General features: G+C 36.6%; 1 protein-coding gene across 1 annotated transcript in view; it reads right to left on the bottom strand.

Moving 5' to 3' along the window:
- The window catches only part of Nup98-96 (nuclear pore complex protein Nup98-96), a 770,989-nt gene that overhangs the window by 639,222 nt on the left and 109,516 nt on the right, over positions 1-22,251 (bottom strand). Inside the window, exons 5-7 of the mRNA XM_090379042.1 lie at positions 18,707-18,925; positions 5,934-6,085; positions 742-904 (exon numbers count right to left, since the gene is read on the bottom strand). Of these exons, the coding sequence (XP_090235168.1) occupies positions 742-904; positions 5,934-6,085; positions 18,707-18,925 (534 nt within the window). The remainder of the gene's footprint in view (positions 1-741; positions 905-5,933; positions 6,086-18,706; positions 18,926-22,251) is intronic.

Raw genomic sequence — 22,251 nt, 5'->3', positions numbered from 1 at the left:
AAAACCGACTGGGGTAGCATTCTATGTATTGCCGCCGCAGCATGCTAAAGGTTTACCGTAGCGAATTTCGTTTTCCCCTGAGCCAACATAAATTTACAAATCTGCCCTATTTATTGTAAAGTTTAAGACCACTTTTAAGAAAACCATTTGGTTTAATTACTGTAACAAAAATTAAACAAAGGCCCTCCTATGGGCGTCAATGGCCACAAGTATTCACTAAAAGCATGATTATTTAATTCCAGATGCTAATGCGCAATTTCGGAAGGAAAGAGGCAGTATATTTGAGCGGCTGTTTAGCAATAAATGCTTGAAAATCTTCAAAACTGCTTTTACTAATTTTTTTAAAAATTCGTTATAGGGAGACTAACACTTTGTTATATGGGGTTAATTTTACATGTAATTTCATTTCAAGGTGCAATATTTTGCGAAAAAATTCATAATATAGAGAAATTTGTTAAACAGAAGTTTGTAATAGAGAAGTTCCACTGTATTTGTAATGAGGTCTACCCCGCCTCCTCAAATGGCCTTTCTTGGTGCATATAGGTAACTCGAGAGAGAGAGATCAATGCCAATGTAAAACACTGCCTTTTTCAGAAAAGCTTTCAGCTTGTCTTTATTTGATAAGAGGTGCACACAAGTGCTGCTCTAATACTTTTTGTTAGTCTCTCTTTGAATACTAATTGTTGTTCTTTGATTTTAAGTATCAATTTACTCTAATGTTAATTTAACAGCAATACACACTTGTTGCTCCACCAAACAGAGGCTTTGACTGACTAGAACCAAAAGAAAATGCGGAAGTTGAAGCTGGTGTTCCAAATAAACTTGTCTGTCCTGTAGTACCAAATGCACCAATCCCAGCCTGTGGTCCCTTCCTATTGGCAAGGTAATCCTCCATTCTTAGTTCCTAAATTAGGAAGGGAGAGAAGGAGGTGGGGAGAAAAATCTTATTACAACAGTAACTACAAAATTTCTGAATTTTTACAAGTAGATTTTTATAATCACCATTAAAAAGTATTTATAATAAATAAAATTAACTTACTAATTTAGAAATATCACAAAAAAAAATGATAAGGGTAGCCTTATATCACAAGCTCAAGTTTAAAAAGTTGCTATGACATGTATTAATACAAAGGGTACTAGGAAAGTTTTGCAATACAGCTTTGTTTATTTAATCTTTTCAAAGTAATTTCCTCTACATTCAATACACCTCTCCATCCTCCGAAACCAAACTTTAAACCAGTTCTGCTAAGTTTCACTAGGGAGTAAAGCACACTCGTTGTCCCAAGCCCGTAGAAGGTCCTCATCACTGGAAAACCGCCTCCCTTTTAGCTTCATTTTCACATGCGGGAACAGTGCAAAGTCGCAGGGAGCAAGGTCTGGACTGTAGGGAGGGTGCTCGAGAAGTTTCAGTCCTGTCGTGGTCAAATATTCGGTGCAGGCTTTGGCGCGGTGAGTTGCAGCATTATCGTGATGGAGGTACCAGGTGTCCATTCTTGACTTTGGCCGCAGGTTCTTCATAGATCCAATGACTTTAGGCAGGCATTGTTCAGTATACCACTTAGCTGCGACTGTCTTCTGCGTGTCCAAAACGACACGTTCCACAATTCCACTCGATTTGAAAAATACAGCTATCATTTTCTTCTTTACAGATCGGGATTTTCTGACAATTACGGGTGTGTCGTCATCATCAAAGACCCAAACTTTGTTTTGAGCCTTGGTCGGCAGATCGTAATAGTACAGCCAAGTCTCGTCACCTGTCACGATGTTGTTCACAATCCGAGATTGTCCCTTATCAAACTTTTTTAACATCTCCCGGCACCAAGTCACACGTCGTGTCATCTGCTCTTCAGTCAGTTGATGCGGCACCCAGAGAGAACAAAATTTCTTAACGTGCAAATGATCTTGCAGAATCGAACGAATTGCTGGTGCATTTAGGCCCAAAGTATCTTCTATCTGTTGGTAGGTCACTCGCCTGTTTTCGTCAAGAATTTTCCTCACAGCAGTAACGTTTTCCTCCGTAACTGACGTTCGTGGCCTTCCCAGCCTCTCAGAATCCTCCAGAGTGAAATTTACCCTTTGGAATTCTCTATACCACCTGAATATCGTTGTACGATGTGGACAATCATCATCTAGTGCAAGAGTCATTTCTTCTAAGCACTGGTCTATAGGTTAAACCACGCACGAAATTATACCGCAAAACTGTCCTTATCTCATTTCGTGACCACGATGCCATCGCAAGCACTTTACACTCTCACTACTAATGAATAACTGAGCCCATCGACTTGGCGCGGCGGCTACTATGCACATATGAACATGTCTCAACATGCAGCAACAAGCAGCTTCCTGTGATTCATTGTTGCGTCATATTGCAAAACTTTCCTAGTACCCTTTGTATAACAATACATGTTACTAAATATAACATATTAATTAACATATATCCTTCATTTCTTTTAGCTATCTCATACTCATATTATCCAGTCTCTCTTGAAATTTACATAAACTTTAAATAATGATTTCCAAAATTAAACACCAGTTTATAATAAATAAGAACTGCTGCAAACTGCAACAAGTATTGTGATGGGATGCTAACTGCTACCTGTACACAAATATAAGCATAAAAAACTAAATTCAAACAACCTAATGAAAAATTATAAATAAAAAAACAAGGCTACACTAATTTCCCCAGAATAGAAGTTAAACTAACAGGTCTGTAATTACTGCCTCCTTTAATGTAACTGGGTAGATCCCATCCACCCCCAGGTGCTTTCCTTATATTTAACTTCAACAATCTCAGTTATTGCACAATCACTTAGCTCCCTGCAAGAGTTTGATAAGCTACTGGCCTCCACTTTGCTACAGACTTCCTCATCTGTTAAAATAGATGCAAGATACTCATTCAGTTTGTCAGCTACCGCAGCAGTTTCATCAACAATTGAACCACCGATATCAAGTGGACCAATACCCTTCTTTGCTGTTTTTCTTTACATCCTTTGCCAAAGATTTCTAAATCTGCCTTCGCTTGCCTAACCTCCTTTGTGTCTTGATTACAGACTAGCTTATATCTACCATAGTCTTCTGGGTCACCTGAAATTTATATGCATCCCATGCATTTTTCTTCTCTGCCTAGAGTCTCATTAGTTCACCTGCCATCCAATTAAGCCTAAACCTTGAACAGTATTTCTTAGTTGGAACAAAAGGCCTATTAGCTTGCAAGATTGCTTCCTTAGCATTAGTATAGGCATATGATGCTATAAAAGCAAGCTTATATAGCATCAGCAAAAAAAAAACCATTCCCAAATCATCCATTCATTCACCCCAAATGCTTGTCTAGTTCCAAATGCATTATTTTCCCTAGAACCAAAGTTAAACTGACAGGTCTGTATTTACTCATTCACCCTTTGTGAAGTGGAGATACATTTGCACATCCCCAGTCTATGGGGGACCTCCCCTGGGTCCAAGGAAGCTTCCATAATTATGGCTAAGGATTTGCTTACTTGCTTTGCCGTCTCCTTTAATATAACCGAATAGATTCCATCCATCCCATGTGCCTTTTTTATATTCAATTTCAACAATTTCCCCTCCACTTTGCTCTGGGTATAATAAAATCATTTAGCTCCCTGCAAGAGTATGATATACCTCTGGCATCCCTCCCCCCGAATAACTCCTTATGTGTAAATGTAGATGCAAATTACTCATTCAGTTTGTTAGCAACCTGAGCAGGATCATCAACAGTTAAACCATCGATATCAAGTGGACCAAACTGATTCATCCCTTTCCTTCTAGAGTTTACATAAGTAAAGAACTCTTTGCTGTTTTTCTTTGCATCCTTTGCCAGCGTAACCTTCTTTGTGACTTGATTACAGACCAGCTTATATCTACCATAGGCTTCTGTACCACCTGTTAATTTATCTGTATCCCATGCCACATGTCTCATTAGTTCATCTGACATCCATGTAGTCCTAAACCTTGAACAATATTTCTTAGTTAGTATGAATATTGGTTCCAAGATTAATTCTTTGAATGCTTCCCATTTAGAATTTGCTGTTGGTAACATCATCAGTTGGTCCCACTATATAGACTTTAAAAACTGTCTCAGACCACAGTAGTTACCTTTACAAAACCAAAATCCCTTCCCTTTACTCCTGATGATAGTTACCTCTTTGAGTAAATTTCACATCAGCACACTGTGATCACTGCCACCTAGTGGTTCCTTTATCTACAGTTTCTTAATGCCTGAAGAATCACTACTGATAATCAGATCAAGAGTGTTACTCCCTTTAGTTGCCTCCCAAGCATGTTGCTGCAGAAAACAATCATCCAATAAATCCACAAAAATCTTGCTAGTGTGTGAGTGACCAACCCACAAGTTCCAGTCAATATATGGGAAATTAAAATCCCTCATTATAAGACAATCTGATTTACTGGCCCCCTCTATTTCTCTGTCCAGTTGTTCATTATTCTCCTCAGTCATTTGGCCTATAACACACTCCTAGTCTTTAATTTTGCTTTCCCAGTGGTTACGTCACACCAAACTGACTTGACACTGCACTCTTCACCCATGTCAACTAGCTGCACTTCCTTAGATTTTGTTTCTTAACTAACAGCATAACCCCTCCTCCCTTCCTATCCTGTCTATTCTTCCTGTAACCTTCAGGAAGGTTACAGGAAGAATAGACACATTCTTCCTGTACACATTGTACGCCCCAAATTCCAATTTTGAATTCCTCATATCTGTGTGACACCACATATCTGATATTCTAAGAAAATCTGCTTTTGTTGGAACATTACAAAGGAATTTGCATCAAATTCCTTTTGATGTTCTGACCAACACCTCAAATTCATTTACCAAACTCCTAGCATTGGTGTACATGCAAGTATACATACACTTGTTCTTATTCTTAGCTACCCCACACAGCCTATGTATTTATTTTTTCCCAATGACTCCAAGCAGTCTCTGAAATCCCCTGCACCTTGTTTTCCAGCCAGCTGCTCATTCAAATAGAAACAGTGCAAGAATCACTTTAACCTCTGCCAGCGGCTACTGTTAATCTATTAGTCTGTGTATCCCGACATACGACCAGATCGACTTACAACCTGTCAGTCAGAACAGAAGTCAGTCGTAAGTCAATCTTAATGTGTTTTTCAAAAAAAAAAAAAAAAACCTGATGAATGTCAGGAATAATGTTATATTTACTACTCTTTGCCAGAAGTTGTTGTTTGGTTTTTAGGAGCATTAGCAACTAAGGTCATATTGCTCCGGGGATATGTGGTGGTCATTCTCTGACCTTTCCGCATTCTCCATATTTGGTAGTCACAAGCTCGAACCCCGGTCTAATCAAGAAGTGCGTGTTACGCACTGCTGCTCCTGCCCACAGAGGCGCCTGCCAGAAGTTGGGGGAAAAAAAAAAAAAACCCCAATCATAAATTTTAGTTAGCTATCACAAGCAGTTTTTCATATTATATTAAAAGTACTAACATCGTCATCATCCAAATCTTTAAACTTAACTATAGGTCACTATGACAATGCAAATCATTTATCCTGGACTATCCTGACTGCTTTGTCCTACCATACAGCAATATATTTCCGGCCAATAATCTGAGTGCTTTAGTTCCATACTAGCAGCCCATCCTCATTATTTCAGAAGCTATACAACTGACTCCCTATTAACAGGTTATGTTACAAGATGAGGATTTGCTTAAGAGATGTGGAGTCCTCTTCCTGATAATAAAGTCCTCCTCCAGTAATATAAACATGGTATAAATCATAATATAAAATACAAACATTAATATTAAATTTAATTTCAAGTCTTAGGCGTAACAAAAAGCAAGTTTTAACAAATGTACCCCTTCCCTTTAATAATCAATTTTGATAGCATTATTTCATAAGAAAAATTTTCAAAATGCTTCAATTTCATAAAAAAGAGGGCACTCACCTCTAAGCTCTTATTTTCATACTCCTTCATGCATGTTATACATTGATGTCGAGTATTTATGTTTGTTGAGACTCCACTTTTCATCATTGTATCAGTACCGGTAGGAGGATTAAATTTCACTGTTGTGCCAGTTGTTGTCCCAGTAAAGGTGGCTTAAGAGTTTAACAATATTATTATTTTAAATTTGCTTTCATAATCACTATTACAAGCATTTACAACATTAAGTCACATCTGTCAACGTTTAAACAAGTCTGAGTCTACTGCTCATAAAATACAAGTATAAACTTTTTCAGATGATATAAGATCAGTTTCAAAAATAAATTTATATCATAATTAACATTCTTCTTAACATGATTTATAGTGTATTTATTTAAGAATTTAATTTATTTAATAATTTTGTGAATATAAAATAAAATAAATATAAAATATTTTTTATATTATTTTTATATATTGTGAATATAAAATAAAATATAAAATAAAAATATGCCCAGTCATATGGCAGGGTAAGCAAATTGCAAATAGAAAGTAAACCAGTACATAGCTACAGAAACAAATTATGGGGATAATAAATCAAGATAGTGTTGCAGAAGGAATGTGCTCCTAACATAATTTATTGAGAATGCCAATTAACAAAAGTAAATTTATGAAAACGGCAATTATTCAAATTTAGTGGCAGCTCCTTGATGACGCCTGTTTTTTTTTTCCTTTATTATTTTCTTTACTATTTATTTAGTTAAACTTTATTTTTATATATAGTAGGGTCTTCGCCCCCTGCTCGCTGCTTTTGATAAAATAAAATACTTACAGAAGCTTTAGACCCTGAGAGAGAGAGAGAGAGAGAGAGAGAGAGAGAGAGAGAGAGAGAGAGAGAGAGAGAGAGAGAGAGAGAGAGTGTGTGTGTGTGTGTGTGTGTGTGTGTGTGTGTCTCTCAGCTATGAATACATATGTTATACCTATATAATATCAGTGTAGATACATCATAGACAACTCTTAAAAAAGAAAAACTACGATTGTAGTGTGAAAAGTATCATTTCATCTGTATCTCAAATTGTGCTCATCTTTCACAACGAGTTACCATGTATTGCACTACCTCGTATAAGTAACGCTTCACTAATAGAGAAGACTACTGTCACTTATTCTCGGTGGGCACCATCACCCAGACAGGACCGTTTCAAAGCTAGTTGGCTTTTCATCGGTGGGTGCCTTTCACACTACAATCATAGTTTTTCTTTAAGAGTTGTCTATGGTGTATCTACACCGATATTATATATATAATCTTAAACTCTTAAAATATTATGCCTTGTTGCATTGTTTATTTAAATATGTTACATAAGGAAATCAAGAATGGCAGCGTGGTCATTTTAGATAAACATAGCGCGTGACCACGCTTAAACAGAAGCGTGTTTTACCACATTAAAGCTTCTGTTACATATTTTTGTATTTGTTACGTATTACCACGTTACCTGCATCTCTCTTCTCCCATTGGCTGAATAAATATCGTTAGGAGGAAAATTATTTTAATGCGCGCGCAACACACACACACACACACACACACTTCTTTCCATACATGCAAAGAAATGGCAATAGCACTGTTAGCATCTACAAAGGCATCTAGATGCTGACTCATACTATGCTAAATTCCTCACGCCTCAGGCAATGAGTATCAATGGAGAGGACACTTAAGCAACATTAACATAAAACAGCTTTTTATTTTAGTGAGTAGCTTCAGAAAGACAGAGTTGCATAAAGTCTCTGTTTATGCTCAAGTATAGAACGTACAGATTATGAATGAGAACTTCAAAAATTTTCAGAAAATTTACCAAATGGTATTTGTTTCTCTAGGATATTTCACACATATAAGGCAATATTTAGCAAGCCTAATATTAAAATATAATTTATTTTACCACTTGAGTTGTTTTGATTTTATATCATTAGTAAACATAAAAGACTAAATGCTTAGATTAATTAATTTTAGTAAATTTCTGTTAGCTTTTCATCCTATACTATGAGCATAATCTGGTCGCTAATCCAAATATTTTTCTTCATTCCTTTCTATATGAAGAAATTTAATTCCTTTCCAATGGGTGGCAATAGACCATCTGTAGGCAAAGGAATGAAAATGTTGCCCACCTCTCTTGAGGAAGCTTATATTCCATCATTCACACATAAATCACTTTATACATATAAATGGGGCAGGCATATCAACATAGATACATAGATTATATAAACATCAAAACTATGTTTAAATGTTAAAAGGCAATCATAATAATACGGAAACTAGTCATAGTAATTATTTATAATGGATTTTTTTAAGAATATTCAGGAAACAAGAAAGTTTAGTGAAGTATTAGACATGTCAATCAAAAACAATGGCTCTTTCTAATATGTGTTCTAACTGGTGCAACAACTGTTGGACCCTAGCCATGCCAAGTGGCAAGAAAGGAGGAAGGGAAGGGTTTTTGTGTGCAACTTTTATCTTGCTGACTGCCATTTTCTGTTCATACTACTAATTAATTCGTGGTTTATATTTTTATTTCATTTATTTTTTGGATTAACGTAAGCTTTGCTTGATTTGCTTTTTCTGATGTTTCAGCTGCAAGGGTATTGCTACCATCTTCCTATTTCACGTTTAAAAAAAAATGGTTCTATTTTCTGCCTACAGGCATCCTATATTGTCCCTCTCTATATGAACTGCTTTCATCTTCACTTTACACATATAATATGAAATAATTGTGGCAAGAAAAGCAATATAATTACAATTTCCTGGGAAATGCTGATTTTATCGTATTTCCTGTCAATTTTAAAAAGCCATGTGACCACAAATACCTATGGTAGCAAATGCATGGCATCTTTTCCAGATTTTATAATACACTGAAAATCTTACGTACGTGTCTTTTTAAACACATCACATTCCTTTGGCATCTTAATGAAGACTGCTAAATCAAATTTAGTGGATTTTTGTGAATTCCACACATTTTCCAACCCTTCCCCATCTCTTCCATCATGCAGTATGGCTGATGACTTTTGAGGTTGTGATGGGCATGCATCATGGCGAGATCCAATCTTCCTTATATCTCAAGGGTACATCTCTAAAACGGTGTTCTCAGGCTGGCCGATAGTACACCGGACCGAACCTATTGGTAACTCTCTAGGAGACTTCTGGATCAGCTAGTGTATAATCTTGCTACCTCTACTCTGCCAGATAGTGACTGGAGGGAGCCCGAGTAGTGTATATGTGGAGGAGCATTGTTGAGGCCATGTTATGTCAAGGATCTGGGTATATTCTTACCATGTGTATGCCATATCCAAAAATTTCATTACTTCATGCAACATGATCCCCTCCCCACTTTTTCTTACTATTGAATGCACCATGAATTGTCAAACTAATAGAGTAAGCTTATCTACAAAAAAGATCTAAATCTCCCTAGTTCATTTCACAAATATACATGGTCTCAGTTCTAATCTCAACGATGTCCATTTCCATTTGCAGTCTGCCAAATCCCACGTACTTTTTCTGACAGAATCTCAGATAAACCTTTCAACTGAGATGAGCAATAGTTGAATCAACCTTTCGGTTGATTCAACTTCTGCTTGATTGTTTGTTTTGATTGACTGTTTCAAAGATATACAAAGGTTTGATTCAAACCTTTGATAGATCGTTTCGGTTGATTCAACTACTGCTAATCTCAGTTGCCCAAATTATTCGCTGTATGATTCTTTTCGCCTCAAAGGTGGTACTTGTACATATGTCAGTTCCGATATTCCCTGTCAGAGACTTAGTAATATGGAATCTCCTTTTTTGGTCTTCTCTGGCTTAAAATCTCTCTACCACATTGTGTAGAGAGATTTTAATTCATCTTTTGTAGAGACAGTGTTTTTGTCTCTACAAATCACTTGGAGCTCTGACTTCCTCTCTTTGCAACTTGGCTTTCTCCAGTCCAACTTTCCTAACAGTGAGCTAATTTTCCTTGGTGATTTTAATGTTCACAACTCCAGCTGGTCGATAGGTTATACCTGGAGAGAAATGAAGTGAATTAAATTTTTCATTAAATTAATTTTTTATTTTAATTGCATTAAATTGATTTTGAATTGTGCTCGTTTGATTTTTAATTATTTCTTCCTGTAATGTAAGATTTAAAATTTTTTAATTGGTTTTGTTTCAATTTCTGGAGAGTATCATACGGAAATGTTCTACATACAAATCATAGCGAGGTAAACTTCTCTTATTCTTTTACAAATATTGATATCAACATAGAACGTATTGAGCATTATAGCTCTGGTTCATATTATCAAATATATAATTTTTATAAATAAAATTGTTATAACAATAAATCATTTATATACGTGTGAAATTTATAATTAATATGACTGATGATGCTGTTTAACACCACATACCAAATTTTTATCAGGAGCTATTTATTAAAATTTTCAGTTAGTTGAATTTTCAGTTGAAGTTTCAGCCTTGATAAAAATTCTCTTTTCTACAAAAGTTATGTGGGAATAAGAGAACCCAAATCCAGCAGAACGAAGCTGGAAAATTTTAGTTTTAGAACAAAACACTGTAAAATTACAGGGATTTACACCTGTGTTAAGAGCAGTTGGTTGAAGTTTCTTCCACTATTGTTATTTGTTTGTTATTTGGTTTTTAGTAGCATTAGCAACTAAGGCCATATTGCTCCAGGAATATGCGGTGGTCATTCCCTTGACCTTTCCGCATCCTCCGTATTTGGTGGTGACGGGCTCGAACCCCGGTCTAATCAAGAAGCGTGTACTACGCACTGCTGCTCCTTCCCACCTGGTTCCTCCACTATAACAGATATCCAGTGGTCATTGCAGAGTACAGGAATAGAGTAAACAGACACTGCTAATAATTTATATTAGCATGACATGAGCCATTTACAGGAGTAGTTAGACCGTTCCAGCAATGATTTGACTTTAAATGGTTGCAACTATATATTTCTTTTTAAATAAAGCTATATGCATTTTGAAAAAAATTCATTCGTGTTTTCTCATAAAAGGGTATTTCTAAATCATTTTTTAATGCCCATTTCAAAAATGACTTCCATTTGTTTCCATCATGTCAGGTTTCTTCAAAAATCACAAAAGAAAATTTGATTTTTCACAAATTTTTATTAATTTTGGAAGAATTTGTACACTGAAATAACAACAAAATGCTGCTTTTACCAGACTTTTATATTTAAATACACGTTGAAATACATGTATTAAAAAGGGCAGTGTGATAAAAAGTCCACTAAACATTCGGCTCTCATTTTAAAAACTAATCTGCAATGGATAAAATTTTTGTCTCTGATTTTCTTGCAGATCCTTCTACTTTACAGTCCCTCTCAGCACCCAGCAATAGTCAGCCATCATGTTGGCATTCCACCTCCCCTGGTACCTCATCTCCATGTCTTTAATGTCCTGGTGAAGTTTCTCATCCTGTTTTTGCTAACACTTCCTAGATTTTCTGGGCAGTAACAGTTGTGGAAGTGTGTAAAATGTAACGTAACAATCATGTTGCAGCCCAGCTTCTTAACATTTACCAACATATTTTCAACTATATACTTGTAGTCTGGATCTCCTTTGTTCCTTAAGAAGTTCTCAACAACAGATCTGAAGCTAATCCATGCCTGTTTATCTGTTTTATTCATAGTTCCTTCAAAATCTCAGTCCCTCATCAGTTTGTGAATTTGAAGTACAACAAAAATACCTTGTTTTAGCTTCCCTTGGGTGATTGATGAGAATTTGGTACAGAGGTAGTTGAAGCAGGGACCTTCCTGAGGTAAAGCTTTCACAAACTGTTCATCAAACCAAGTTTAATGTGCAGGGATGGAAGGAAGACAGTTTTGGAGTATATTAGTGGTTTATGTACTATGTTCTTTGATCCAGGCAACAAACTGCCCCTCTTTGGCCAGACCTTGACATTCCAATGCATACACTCCTTGCCCAACTGTACCATTCACACAAAAAGTTAGGCATTCTTGTGTAGACAGATTGCTGTCCAAGTAACATACCTATCACTTTAAAGTTAGTATACATAATATTTGTCAACTTCAAGTTGTCATAAGTTTCTTTCAAATGCATGGAGTGAACTACTAGAATTGACCCACATTTATTTCCATTGTGGAGCAACATACCTTTGATGAGTCAATAAAAAGTCTCCACTGTGTAAGACTGTAACTAATTCCTAAATAGTTCGGTGTCATTTATATTACTAAAAAAAAAAAAAAATAATAAAATCATCCTCAGAAAAGTAGGGGACTAGTTCTCATTCTCTGTGTCTGTACAATGAGAAAAATATCCTCCCATATGCTAGAAAATTTTTTAACTTAAGTCTAAAACCAAGGAGTTCTACAGATTTCTTTGGTAAATTTAAATCTGTTACTAGATCACTGAGTTCATGCTGTGAAAACAGTTGAGAGCTGGACTCAATGTCTCCAAGTGTGTAGACTTCAATTTCATCTTCAAAAGCTTCACTTTCAGCATTCTCTGCTGCTAAAATTCTCCAACACAAGTGGAGGGCATGGAATTGGCAGGTTATCTTCATGTGGGATTGGTCTAATGGCAGATGAAATATTAGGACACAATGTCCTTCTTATTCTTTGCATTGTATCCCTCTATGTTAACTAAGCAAAAGTAACAGCAGTCACAGTGGTTTGTACACTCCTGCCAAATCATGGGAATTGCAAATGGCATAGTCTTCTTTTTGCTATTTTTACACAATCTCAATTCTTCAACACAGATCTAGCAAACTTTATGTGGAGTCCATTGTTTATCTTGGTGACAGAGTTTCATTCCAAAATAAGCATAACACACATTTTTTACAAATTCTGTAATATCTTGCCTTCTAGAGGACTACGTTAACTTCCACAATAACAAAATAAGTTCAAAATAAGTTTTACCATTTTTTTCACAATCTCAATTCTTCAACACAGGTTCGGCAAACTTTCTGTGGAGCCCATTGTTTATCTAGGCCACTGAGTTTCACTACAAAATAAGCATAACACATTTTTTTTACAAATTCTGTAATATCTTGTCTTTGCTCAAAGACTACGTAACTTCTACAATAACAAATTAAGTTCAGACTGCTCAAACATTTACGTGAAGATATTTTACTCACTTTTCAGGACAAGTCTAACACGATAACTCAAAAATAAACTGAGCTCACACAATAAACACTGCTGCATGGAGCTCTCAAGGTCAAGAAACAAATGACCAAAGGTAGCATTGCCAACATGAAGATTTAGTTTACAAATTCCCAGAATTTACTTTTAACTTAATACATTCAATAATACTACTCAGGACATCAAATTAAGTGATTTGTGAAAAAACAGTATATGACAGACAGAAAAAAAAGAATAAAATTTCTAAAATCAGTGTAAAATACTGAGTTAAAAGCAACTATTAGTTTACAAACATTGAAAACCAAGGTGTGTCATAAATTTTTTGCAGATTTTGTAGTTTTCTCCCCTATGAAATACTCTTATCTAAAAGCATTGCAGAATACATGTATGTGATTTTAATAGTCTATTCATCAACAGTAAATTTGTACATAATGATTACATACTAAAAGTGATCACTGAATTATGACCACTCCTATGAAAACTGAATGCGACCTGTTGACCACATGAGATACGAGAGTGTGCAGTTAGTCAACCTAAGTAGCATAGATAAGGTGTCAGTAGTTTAGTAGGTAGTAATATTCTGAGCGTGATGGGTAAAAGGAAGAATTTATTGGACTTTTATAAAGGACAGGTTGTGGGTGCCCGATTTCCCAAACGACTGAACCGGTGGGGTGTTCGAGAGCCACCGTAGTTGAAGTGTACCAGGACTGTCATCAAAATGGTCAAACAACAACCCAACGGCAAAACTACAAAGGTCAGTGAAATGTTGATATCAGAGGTAAGTACCGGGTCCAATGACTCGTACAGGCAAACAGGTGCAGCACTGTTGAAGAGCTGACTACCCAATACAATATGGGCCAACCGGGAACAATATCTGGCATTACCATGCATCACACGCTCGCACGTTTGGGCTATGCCAGCAGATGACCCTTACGGCATCCTCTCCTAACTAAGGTTCATCAGCATAAAAGACTCACCTGGTGCAAAGAGCATGCAAGTTGGACATTAGAAGACTGGAAGAAGGTGTGCTGGTCGGATGAGTCACATTATTTACTTCACACCATGGATGACCATCAACAACATGAGGCTCTTGATCCATCATGCATGGTATCAAAACTGCAGGCCGGTGGAGGCGGTTGTATGGTGTGGGGCATGTTTCACTGGCAGGAACTTGGACCCCTGGTGCATGTGGAACATCGCATTACTGGTCTCCGCTATCATCAAATGCTTGCTGACTGTGTACACCCTGGTACGTTACACTTTTTCCCGAATGATGATGGTGTCTTCCAAGATGACAATGCTCCGAGCCATCGGGCACTTTATGTGCAGAAATGGTTTGAGGAACACAGTTCTGACTTCCAGCATATCGACTGGCCTGTGAACTCCCCCGATATCAATCCCATAGAGCATTTGTGGGATACTATTGAAAGGCATATCAGGCATCTGGATACACCAATCACCTCTATACCTGCATTACACACATCTTTGTTTTCCATACCTCCTGAATGCTTACGACTTCTTGTTGAATCAATGCCACGTCGGATAGCTGCTGTACTGAGGGCAAAAGGAGGACCTACAAAGTATTAGGTAGGTGGTCAAAATTCAGTGATCACTCAGTGTATGTTCCACTTGAAACCCCAACACCATAGTTTTCACATCACCAAACTGTATTTTTCATCACTATTTAGTTCTGTAAAAATATAATATATATACAGGGTTATTGAAAAGTGTCCGCGATTCGATCGATTGCTGTGATCGTAGCAGCAAACAGTATGGTAACTCACTAAATTTTATTTGACACCTCAACAATGACCTTGGCTGCGCTGTGAGTGTGCACAGCCACTCAACTCATTTAACATGGCACTAGCAAATTCAGTACGTCTGGGACAGTTTTCAGGTTTAATTTTGTGTTTAATCTTGTATGCATGCAGTCTCAGTTGTTTATGAAGCACATCCTGAAAGTTGGTCTTTGGAATACCAAGCTCCAGGCTGCGACAAGCAATGGATTTTTTCAGACTACGTAAGCAAGACTGTCTCAAGCACTCCACATTCTCTTCAGATGCTGGGGCGCCTCCGTAGCCAGATGGGCAGGAGCAGCAGTGCGTAGCACACGCTTCTTGATTAGACCGGGGTTCGAGCCCGTGCCCACCAAATACGGAGGATGCGGAAAGGTCAGAGAATGACCACAGCACATCTCCGGAGCAATATGGCCTTAGTTGCTAATGCTCCTAAAAACCAGATAACAAACAAACAATCAGATGCTGGTGGTCGGCCTGGAGATTTCTTAATATCTACACAATATCGACACCAATGTACGTTGATTTAATCAGCTTATGGAAACTGGCAGTGTAGACATTAAGAAATCTCCAGGCTGACCAACAATGTCTGAAGAGAACGTGGAGCACTTGAGACAGGCTTGCTTATGTAGTCCGAAGAAATCCATCACTCGTCGCAGCCTGGAGCTTGGCATTCCAAAGACCACCATTCAGAATGTGCTTCCTAAACGACTGAGACTGCATGCATACAAGACTCAACTCAAACACGAAATCAAACCTGAAGACCATTCCAGACGTACTGAATTTGCTAGTGTCATGTTAAAGGAGATTGAGTGGCTGTGCACACTCATGGTGCAACCAAGGTCATTGTTGAGGTGCCAAATAAAACATAGTGAGTTACCACACTGTTTGCTGCTATGATCACAGCAAACTGAAGATAATTAAAAGGGAAATCACTGACACCTTTTTCGATTACCCTGTTTATATACAGTAAAATATACAGTATACAGTAAAAGTTATATACACTTATATACAATAAAAGTCCGAAAATCTGGACTGCTCGGGGACGGGGTCGATCCGGATTTTCTGAATTCTCAGGCAGTACTTTTAAAATTCAAATTTAAGATGGAATAAAGAAGAGATGACCAGGTAAATTTTGATAGCTTATTCATTAGCAAATAAGCATGCTCCATTTATTGAAAAGAAAAATAAATTCAACACCTGACAAAGATGTAAACATAAAAATTTTTTCACTGCAAAAAAAAAAAAGAGTGTGTAATGCATGAAATTGTGTTTAAAAATAAACAATGTAAAAGAAAAATACAGTATATAAATGAAAGCAGAAGATACATATTTTATATAAATTAATTAATTATTTGTTTTAGTTTATTAACGAAACATTTTCATATAAAATACAAAGTTTGAAAAATAAACAAATATTTATTCGTTCTTTTCCGTGATTTCTGTTGCGTCTGTTGCACTGCTTGTGGATGGAACACTTGCAGCTTCTACTCTATCTGCTGCACTGCTTGACGCTTCTATTGCTTTCTTTAAATATTTTCCTATATCATCTTGTTTACGACTTTGTAATTTTTTTGTGATAAAATTATTATGCACCATGTGTGCATGGATGACATCCTGAAGACTGAAGCTATGGTTCTGTTCCATAAATTTAATAACTGTTTCAATGGAATTTTCTGCAGTAGTCCAAGATAACTTTTCTTCTTCAACTTTGTCATTTTCTTCACCAGATTCTTCTGAATAATTCTCTTCTATCTTATCAGGAGTTATAACACTTTGAATAATTTCTTGATCAGTGAAAATTGCTGCAACTTCAACATCATCTTCAATGCATATCCACTCTTCTATGTCATCAGCATTAAATTTGAGTAGAGGGTTTGTCTTCCATACACAATTTAAGAGTTTCCATCAGTTCTTTCACTTCAGATGCCTTCAGCTTTATGTGAAATCCTTCAAAATCTTCGTTTAGATCAGATTGTAGATCTGCAAACATCACATTCGCCCTAAATTTCGCCACGCTCTTAAAAGAGTTACAGGCTTGACTGCATTCCATGCCGTCACGAGTGAAAATGTTGCATCTTTGATTGTAAAACTGCATTGAAATTCTGAAGGGCTGACATTCTTATGCATCATTTTCGTCATAAAAACGTTTTTATAGTGAAATTTAAAGTTCCTAATGACTCCTTGATCCATGGGTTGAATTCATGTTGTTACGCTTGGTGGCAAGTAACATGCAAAAATATTTCCACAATCAGACACTAATTTTGATTCATGCAGGTGGGCCCTACAGTTGTCGAGAAGTAGCAGGCACTTTGTATTTGCAGGCTTCCCCAATTTTCTCAAGTTCTGACGAGCTGATGGAACAAAATCATAAACAAACCAATCGCGAAATATATATTTGTCCATCCAGGCATTCTTTTGGGCTTTATAAGTCATAGTAAGTGCACAATTCCTTTATAAAGGCCCGTGGGTGCTGAAATTTACCAATCACCAAAAGCTTAATTTTATGCTGACCTGAAGCATTAGCACACGTAAGAACAGTTACTCTTTCCTTATTAAGCTTAAACCTTGTTGCATTTCGTTCTTTATTTCCAGCCAAAGTTTTTGTGGGCAAACACTTCCAGTAAGCCGCTTTTCATCAGCATTATAAATTTGATCGGCTGTAAGGTTGTAGTCAGATACAATTTTTTCAAATGTTGCACTATATTCTGTTGCTGCTTGTGTATCAGCCGACTGTCTTTCTCCAGCAATATCTAACTGTCTAATACCATGACAAATCTTGAAATTCCTAAGCCATCCATCACTAAATGTGCACTCTGATTCAATGTTCATTTGCTCCTTAAAAGACCTTGCTTTGGCAATAAGCATCGGCCCAGAAATTGCCATACCTTCCTATCATTTTAGCAAAAATCATTCATACAACACTTTATCGAGATTCTCTAATTTTGGCCGATGTAAACTTTTCCTCTCAGCAATTTAGATAATGTTGTATGCATTTAGTAGCACAGAGGCTGCTGCTTAGAGCCATCCCTATAAGATAAGATATCGCAGTTCAAGAATTCTTCTGTTGCAGCTCTTACTGCTTGATAATAAGTAGTCAGAGAGAATGTGTTTCACTGGCTTCCTCTTTGTTCCCAATGTCACCCTACACATGCACTTCAGTGGAGAGTGACAACAGGGACAAAGATGATCACTTCCCCATACAGACATGCTAGATGGTACAGTCTAGGCAGATTCAAACAAGGATAGACAACATTTTTTTTTTTTTTTTCCCTACTATCAATATAATAGTATTATGTAATGAAGTGCCAAGTGGACACAGACCACAGTGTATCTGACTCAGGTTGGGTGTCCGATGAACAGAAGGAAATTAATCAGGCAGTTTGCAAAATTATAATCAAAATTCTAAATTTATTTTATTGCTAAATGATGTCAATGTAAATCAGTTTATTTACACGGACAGTTCATTTTCAAGTTGCCAAAATCAGTCAGTAAAAATAAATGCATTAAATATGTTTTTTCTTACATGCAAAAATCACAGAATGAGCAGCTGGAAAGTAAACATTAGGTATATGTTTCTGAAGATTTCAGCAATCAGTGAATACAAAGGGGTGATGTTTCAGCAGACACAAGTGGAAGAGATGAAGAAAGAGAGGGAAACAGATAGATAGGAGTATATTTAGAGAGAGAGAGAGAGAGATTATATTTAACAGTGAAAGACTGCTGAAGTGTACTCTAACATCATTTATGTACAAAATAAGAAACTAATTTTTAAAATAATAATAATAATAAAAAAAGAACAGGTCAACATTTATAAAATTCATCTATAAATAAGGAAATGTGAGCTTTTTACTCGAGGAGCCAAACAATCCAGAAGATGGTTGTTGTTGCTGAGGTTGTCCAAAAAGTCCAGTACCAGTTGATGTACTCCCAAAGGCACCAAATGTAGGTCTTGGTGTGCCAAATGCAGAAGTGCTACTACTACTGCTAGTACCAAACAAACCAGTACCACCTGTATTCTGCTGAGTGCTGGTCCCAAAAAGGCCTCCTGTAGTTGGTGTAGTACCAAATCCTGTAAGAGTTACACAGATTCAATAAGAGAAATATAAATTCAATAAGAATGTCAAAATTGAACTGTAATAAATAAGAAAAAATTAAGTGTTTTTTCCCCCCTTATATCAATATATAACATGCATCACATTTTTAAAATGTAAACATTAAGAAATTTACCTTTGAACCCATCATACTGGAATGAAGTAAGCTAAAAGCTTACATGTTCAGAAAAAGAATTAATAAACCAACCTGGAAATCACTGAAATCTTAGTGCAATGAGCATAAGAGAAAAGCACAAAAGAAATTACTAAAGCTTTAAAAATGTGTTAATAAATTACTAAAACTATCCAATAATTTCCTATATACTGTTTAGGTTTGGACTGACTTTCAATAAGTAGGGGCTGATGGACATAGTTATAAATATAAATGATCAAATCGGGGTGGAGGGAAGTACACACTAACAAATCCATATTAAATTTTTACTTTCCTTATCAGCAGCTAATGCAGTGATTTTCAACTGGAGTGCCGCAACAACATTCCAGGGATGCCACATAATTTGGATTTAAGTTACTTAAACTTATTATTTTTTAAAATTTATATGTTTATTTCATTATAAAACGGTGTACAATATGGTAGGGGTGCCACAAAATAATATAAATTACTTAGGGATGCCATTATTAAAAAAAAGGTTGAAAACCACTGAGTTAATAATTTCAAAAAAAATGAGAGAGAGAGTGAGAGCAAGTAGTGGATACAAATTAATTGATGCAGTCTAAGTGGGAGGCCTGGAAGCACTGGTAGAGAGCTGACTACACAAAAGTGGGAGACTATCCCTATTCCAGTTTACAACTCTATATGGTTCTTTTTTTGGATTTTTTTTTTAATTAGAACTCCAAGCACAAGAGGTATTACAACCTATCGTATTTAGTACCATGCTTGGGTTAAGAATAAGAAAGAACATACTTGCAAACATTAGACTTAAATTTCTGCAGACTGCAATTTTCAAAAAAATATATATGGAGGGAGATTGTTCCAGAAAACAGAAACTGAATGAATAAATGAGAAGAAAAGTTCATTCTGTGAGTTTGAAGTTGGACAGTAAAAGAATGTTGACTGGTTGTAGCATGTGTTCCAACTGCTTTGGAAGAGAGAACAGGAATTATAGAAGCCAATTCAGAAGAACAGTTCCCATTGTAGTATCTATAAAAAAAAAAGGCATGCAGAAGAAACAGAATGACTATGAGTCAGAGTGGGGAGACTTTGTCAGAGATGAGTCATTAATTAACCTAACTGCCATCTTTTGAATGGAATCTAGAAGCCTGAGGAAGTTTTTGGGGGCACCATCCCATATGTGGGAACAATATTCCATGGTAGGACGGATTTGAATTTGTACAGAAGAGTAACAGTGAGAGCAAAAGTGAACACCCAGTTTTTTAGGTACATAGGAAGCAATATTTGTAATGTTCTTATGCCAAGCAAGAGATAAGAAATCAAGGTAATCCCCAATAGAGATATATGAACTTACCAGAAATCAGAGTGTTATTGAAGATCACCACAGGATCAGCATTATTGTGAGACATAAGGCAGAACTGAGTTTTAAAAGGACTGAAATCAACTAAGTTATGTTTGCCCCCACTAGAAAATTACTACATGTCAGCATTTAAGAAGTTGGTAGCGAATATTAGAGAAGTTGAAGCTGGTTGTGCAGGGCAAGGTTTCCCACACTGGCAGGCAGAATGCAATGTGCTAAATCAGCAAATCTATGGATAGGATTCCTGGTCAATGGAAGGTCATTAATATATAAGAGGAAAAGAGGGGGAGAAAGGAATCCAGCCTTAGTGGAGAAGTTAGAAGCCAGAGAGCCATCTAGCATCATAAGCGATGTGCATTCAGAGAGAAAACTGGATACCCAATAACAAAAAACATTTGACAAACCATAAGGAGAATCTAATTTAGAGGACCTTTATGCCAAATATGATCAAAAGCCATGTTCTCATGGCTTTTGATCATATTTGGCATAACATGTCAAATGAAACTGCTTGAGTTTCATTTGACATGTCAGATGAGTAACGTTAGCCAGAATATCACACCAGTGGATTGACACTGATGGAATCCATACTGGCAATTGTTGATCTGATGAAAGGTTTCTAGGTAGTTTAAGAGTTGGCAGTTAATTGATTTCTCCATTACTTTAGAAAGAGCAGAAATAAGTGCAATGGAAAAATAAATGGATGGGAGAGATTTTCTCTTTTTAGGAACTGGCTGGATATGAGCAAATTTCCAAGCAGAAGGGAAAAAACACCTTTGGAATAAGAAAGCGAAAAAAGGTGACAGAACAAGAGGAGCTCAGGAGCACAGGTTTTGAGAACAAATGGGGAAATACCATCAGGACCTAGAGCTTTCTTAGCCTATTCAAAATCTAGTTTGGAGTGATTAATAACTGCTTTACAATTGTTGCAAGTTGGTGTAGGCAGAAAATGAAGCTGGAGATTTGGATACAAGCCGATTACAATATGCAACATTCTTATCTCGAACAGCCTTAGCACATTACTTGGAAAACCAAGGTTTAGATAAAGGGTAAGATTTTAAGCAGGAGTGTTGAATAAAGGATTTCATCCATACAAGAATAATTTCACTAACATATTCTGAGCAAACACTGATATCAGAAATTTTGAAACAGTAATCCAACCAAGGAAAAGAAATCTCGTAGATCATCCCATTTTGCATTCTTGTAATGCCAAACAACACAATGTTGGGAACAGCCAAGAGAGAAAGGCTCCGTTGGAGAAGAGTCCATCATCAAGTTGTGATCTGAGGTGCCTAGAGGACCACTCACTTCGACCATGTACTTAGAAGGTTGTTTGTGAGAAAAAGATCAGGTATGTTGGCTGTATGGTTAGGATTGTCTGGTATTCTAGTAGATGAATGAACAATCTGTGTGAAGTCATTAGTAACTGCAAAAGTTTCGGCATCTCGACCAGCTAGGTTTGTGACTAGAAAACAGAAGCCAGTTGGACTTGTGAACATTAAAATCTCCAAGGAAAATTGCCTCATAGTGATAGGAAAGTTGATCTGGAGAAAGTAAAGTTTCAAAGAGAGGAAGGTGAAGAGTTCCAAATGATTAATGGGGTTGGGAGAATGATAGAGGCAATAGATGAATTTGGCAGAATTTGGTAAAGAGATTGAAAGCCAGAGAAGATCAAAAATATTTGGAAGGAAAAAAAATTTTCCAAATTACCAAGTCTGGCAGGGAATATCAGAGTGGACATATGCACAAGTACCACCTCTAAAGCAAAAGGAATCATACAACAAATAATTTGGACAACTGAGATGAGGAGTGGTTGA

This window comes from Mastigoproctus giganteus, chromosome 8 (assembly GCF_048544385.1).
Source record: "Mastigoproctus giganteus isolate SK-2022 chromosome 8, ASM4854438v1, whole genome shotgun sequence".
Classification (NCBI taxonomy): domain Eukaryota; kingdom Metazoa; phylum Arthropoda; class Arachnida; order Uropygi; family Thelyphonidae; genus Mastigoproctus; species Mastigoproctus giganteus.
This window is presented reverse-complemented; position numbering and strand designations above follow the sequence as displayed.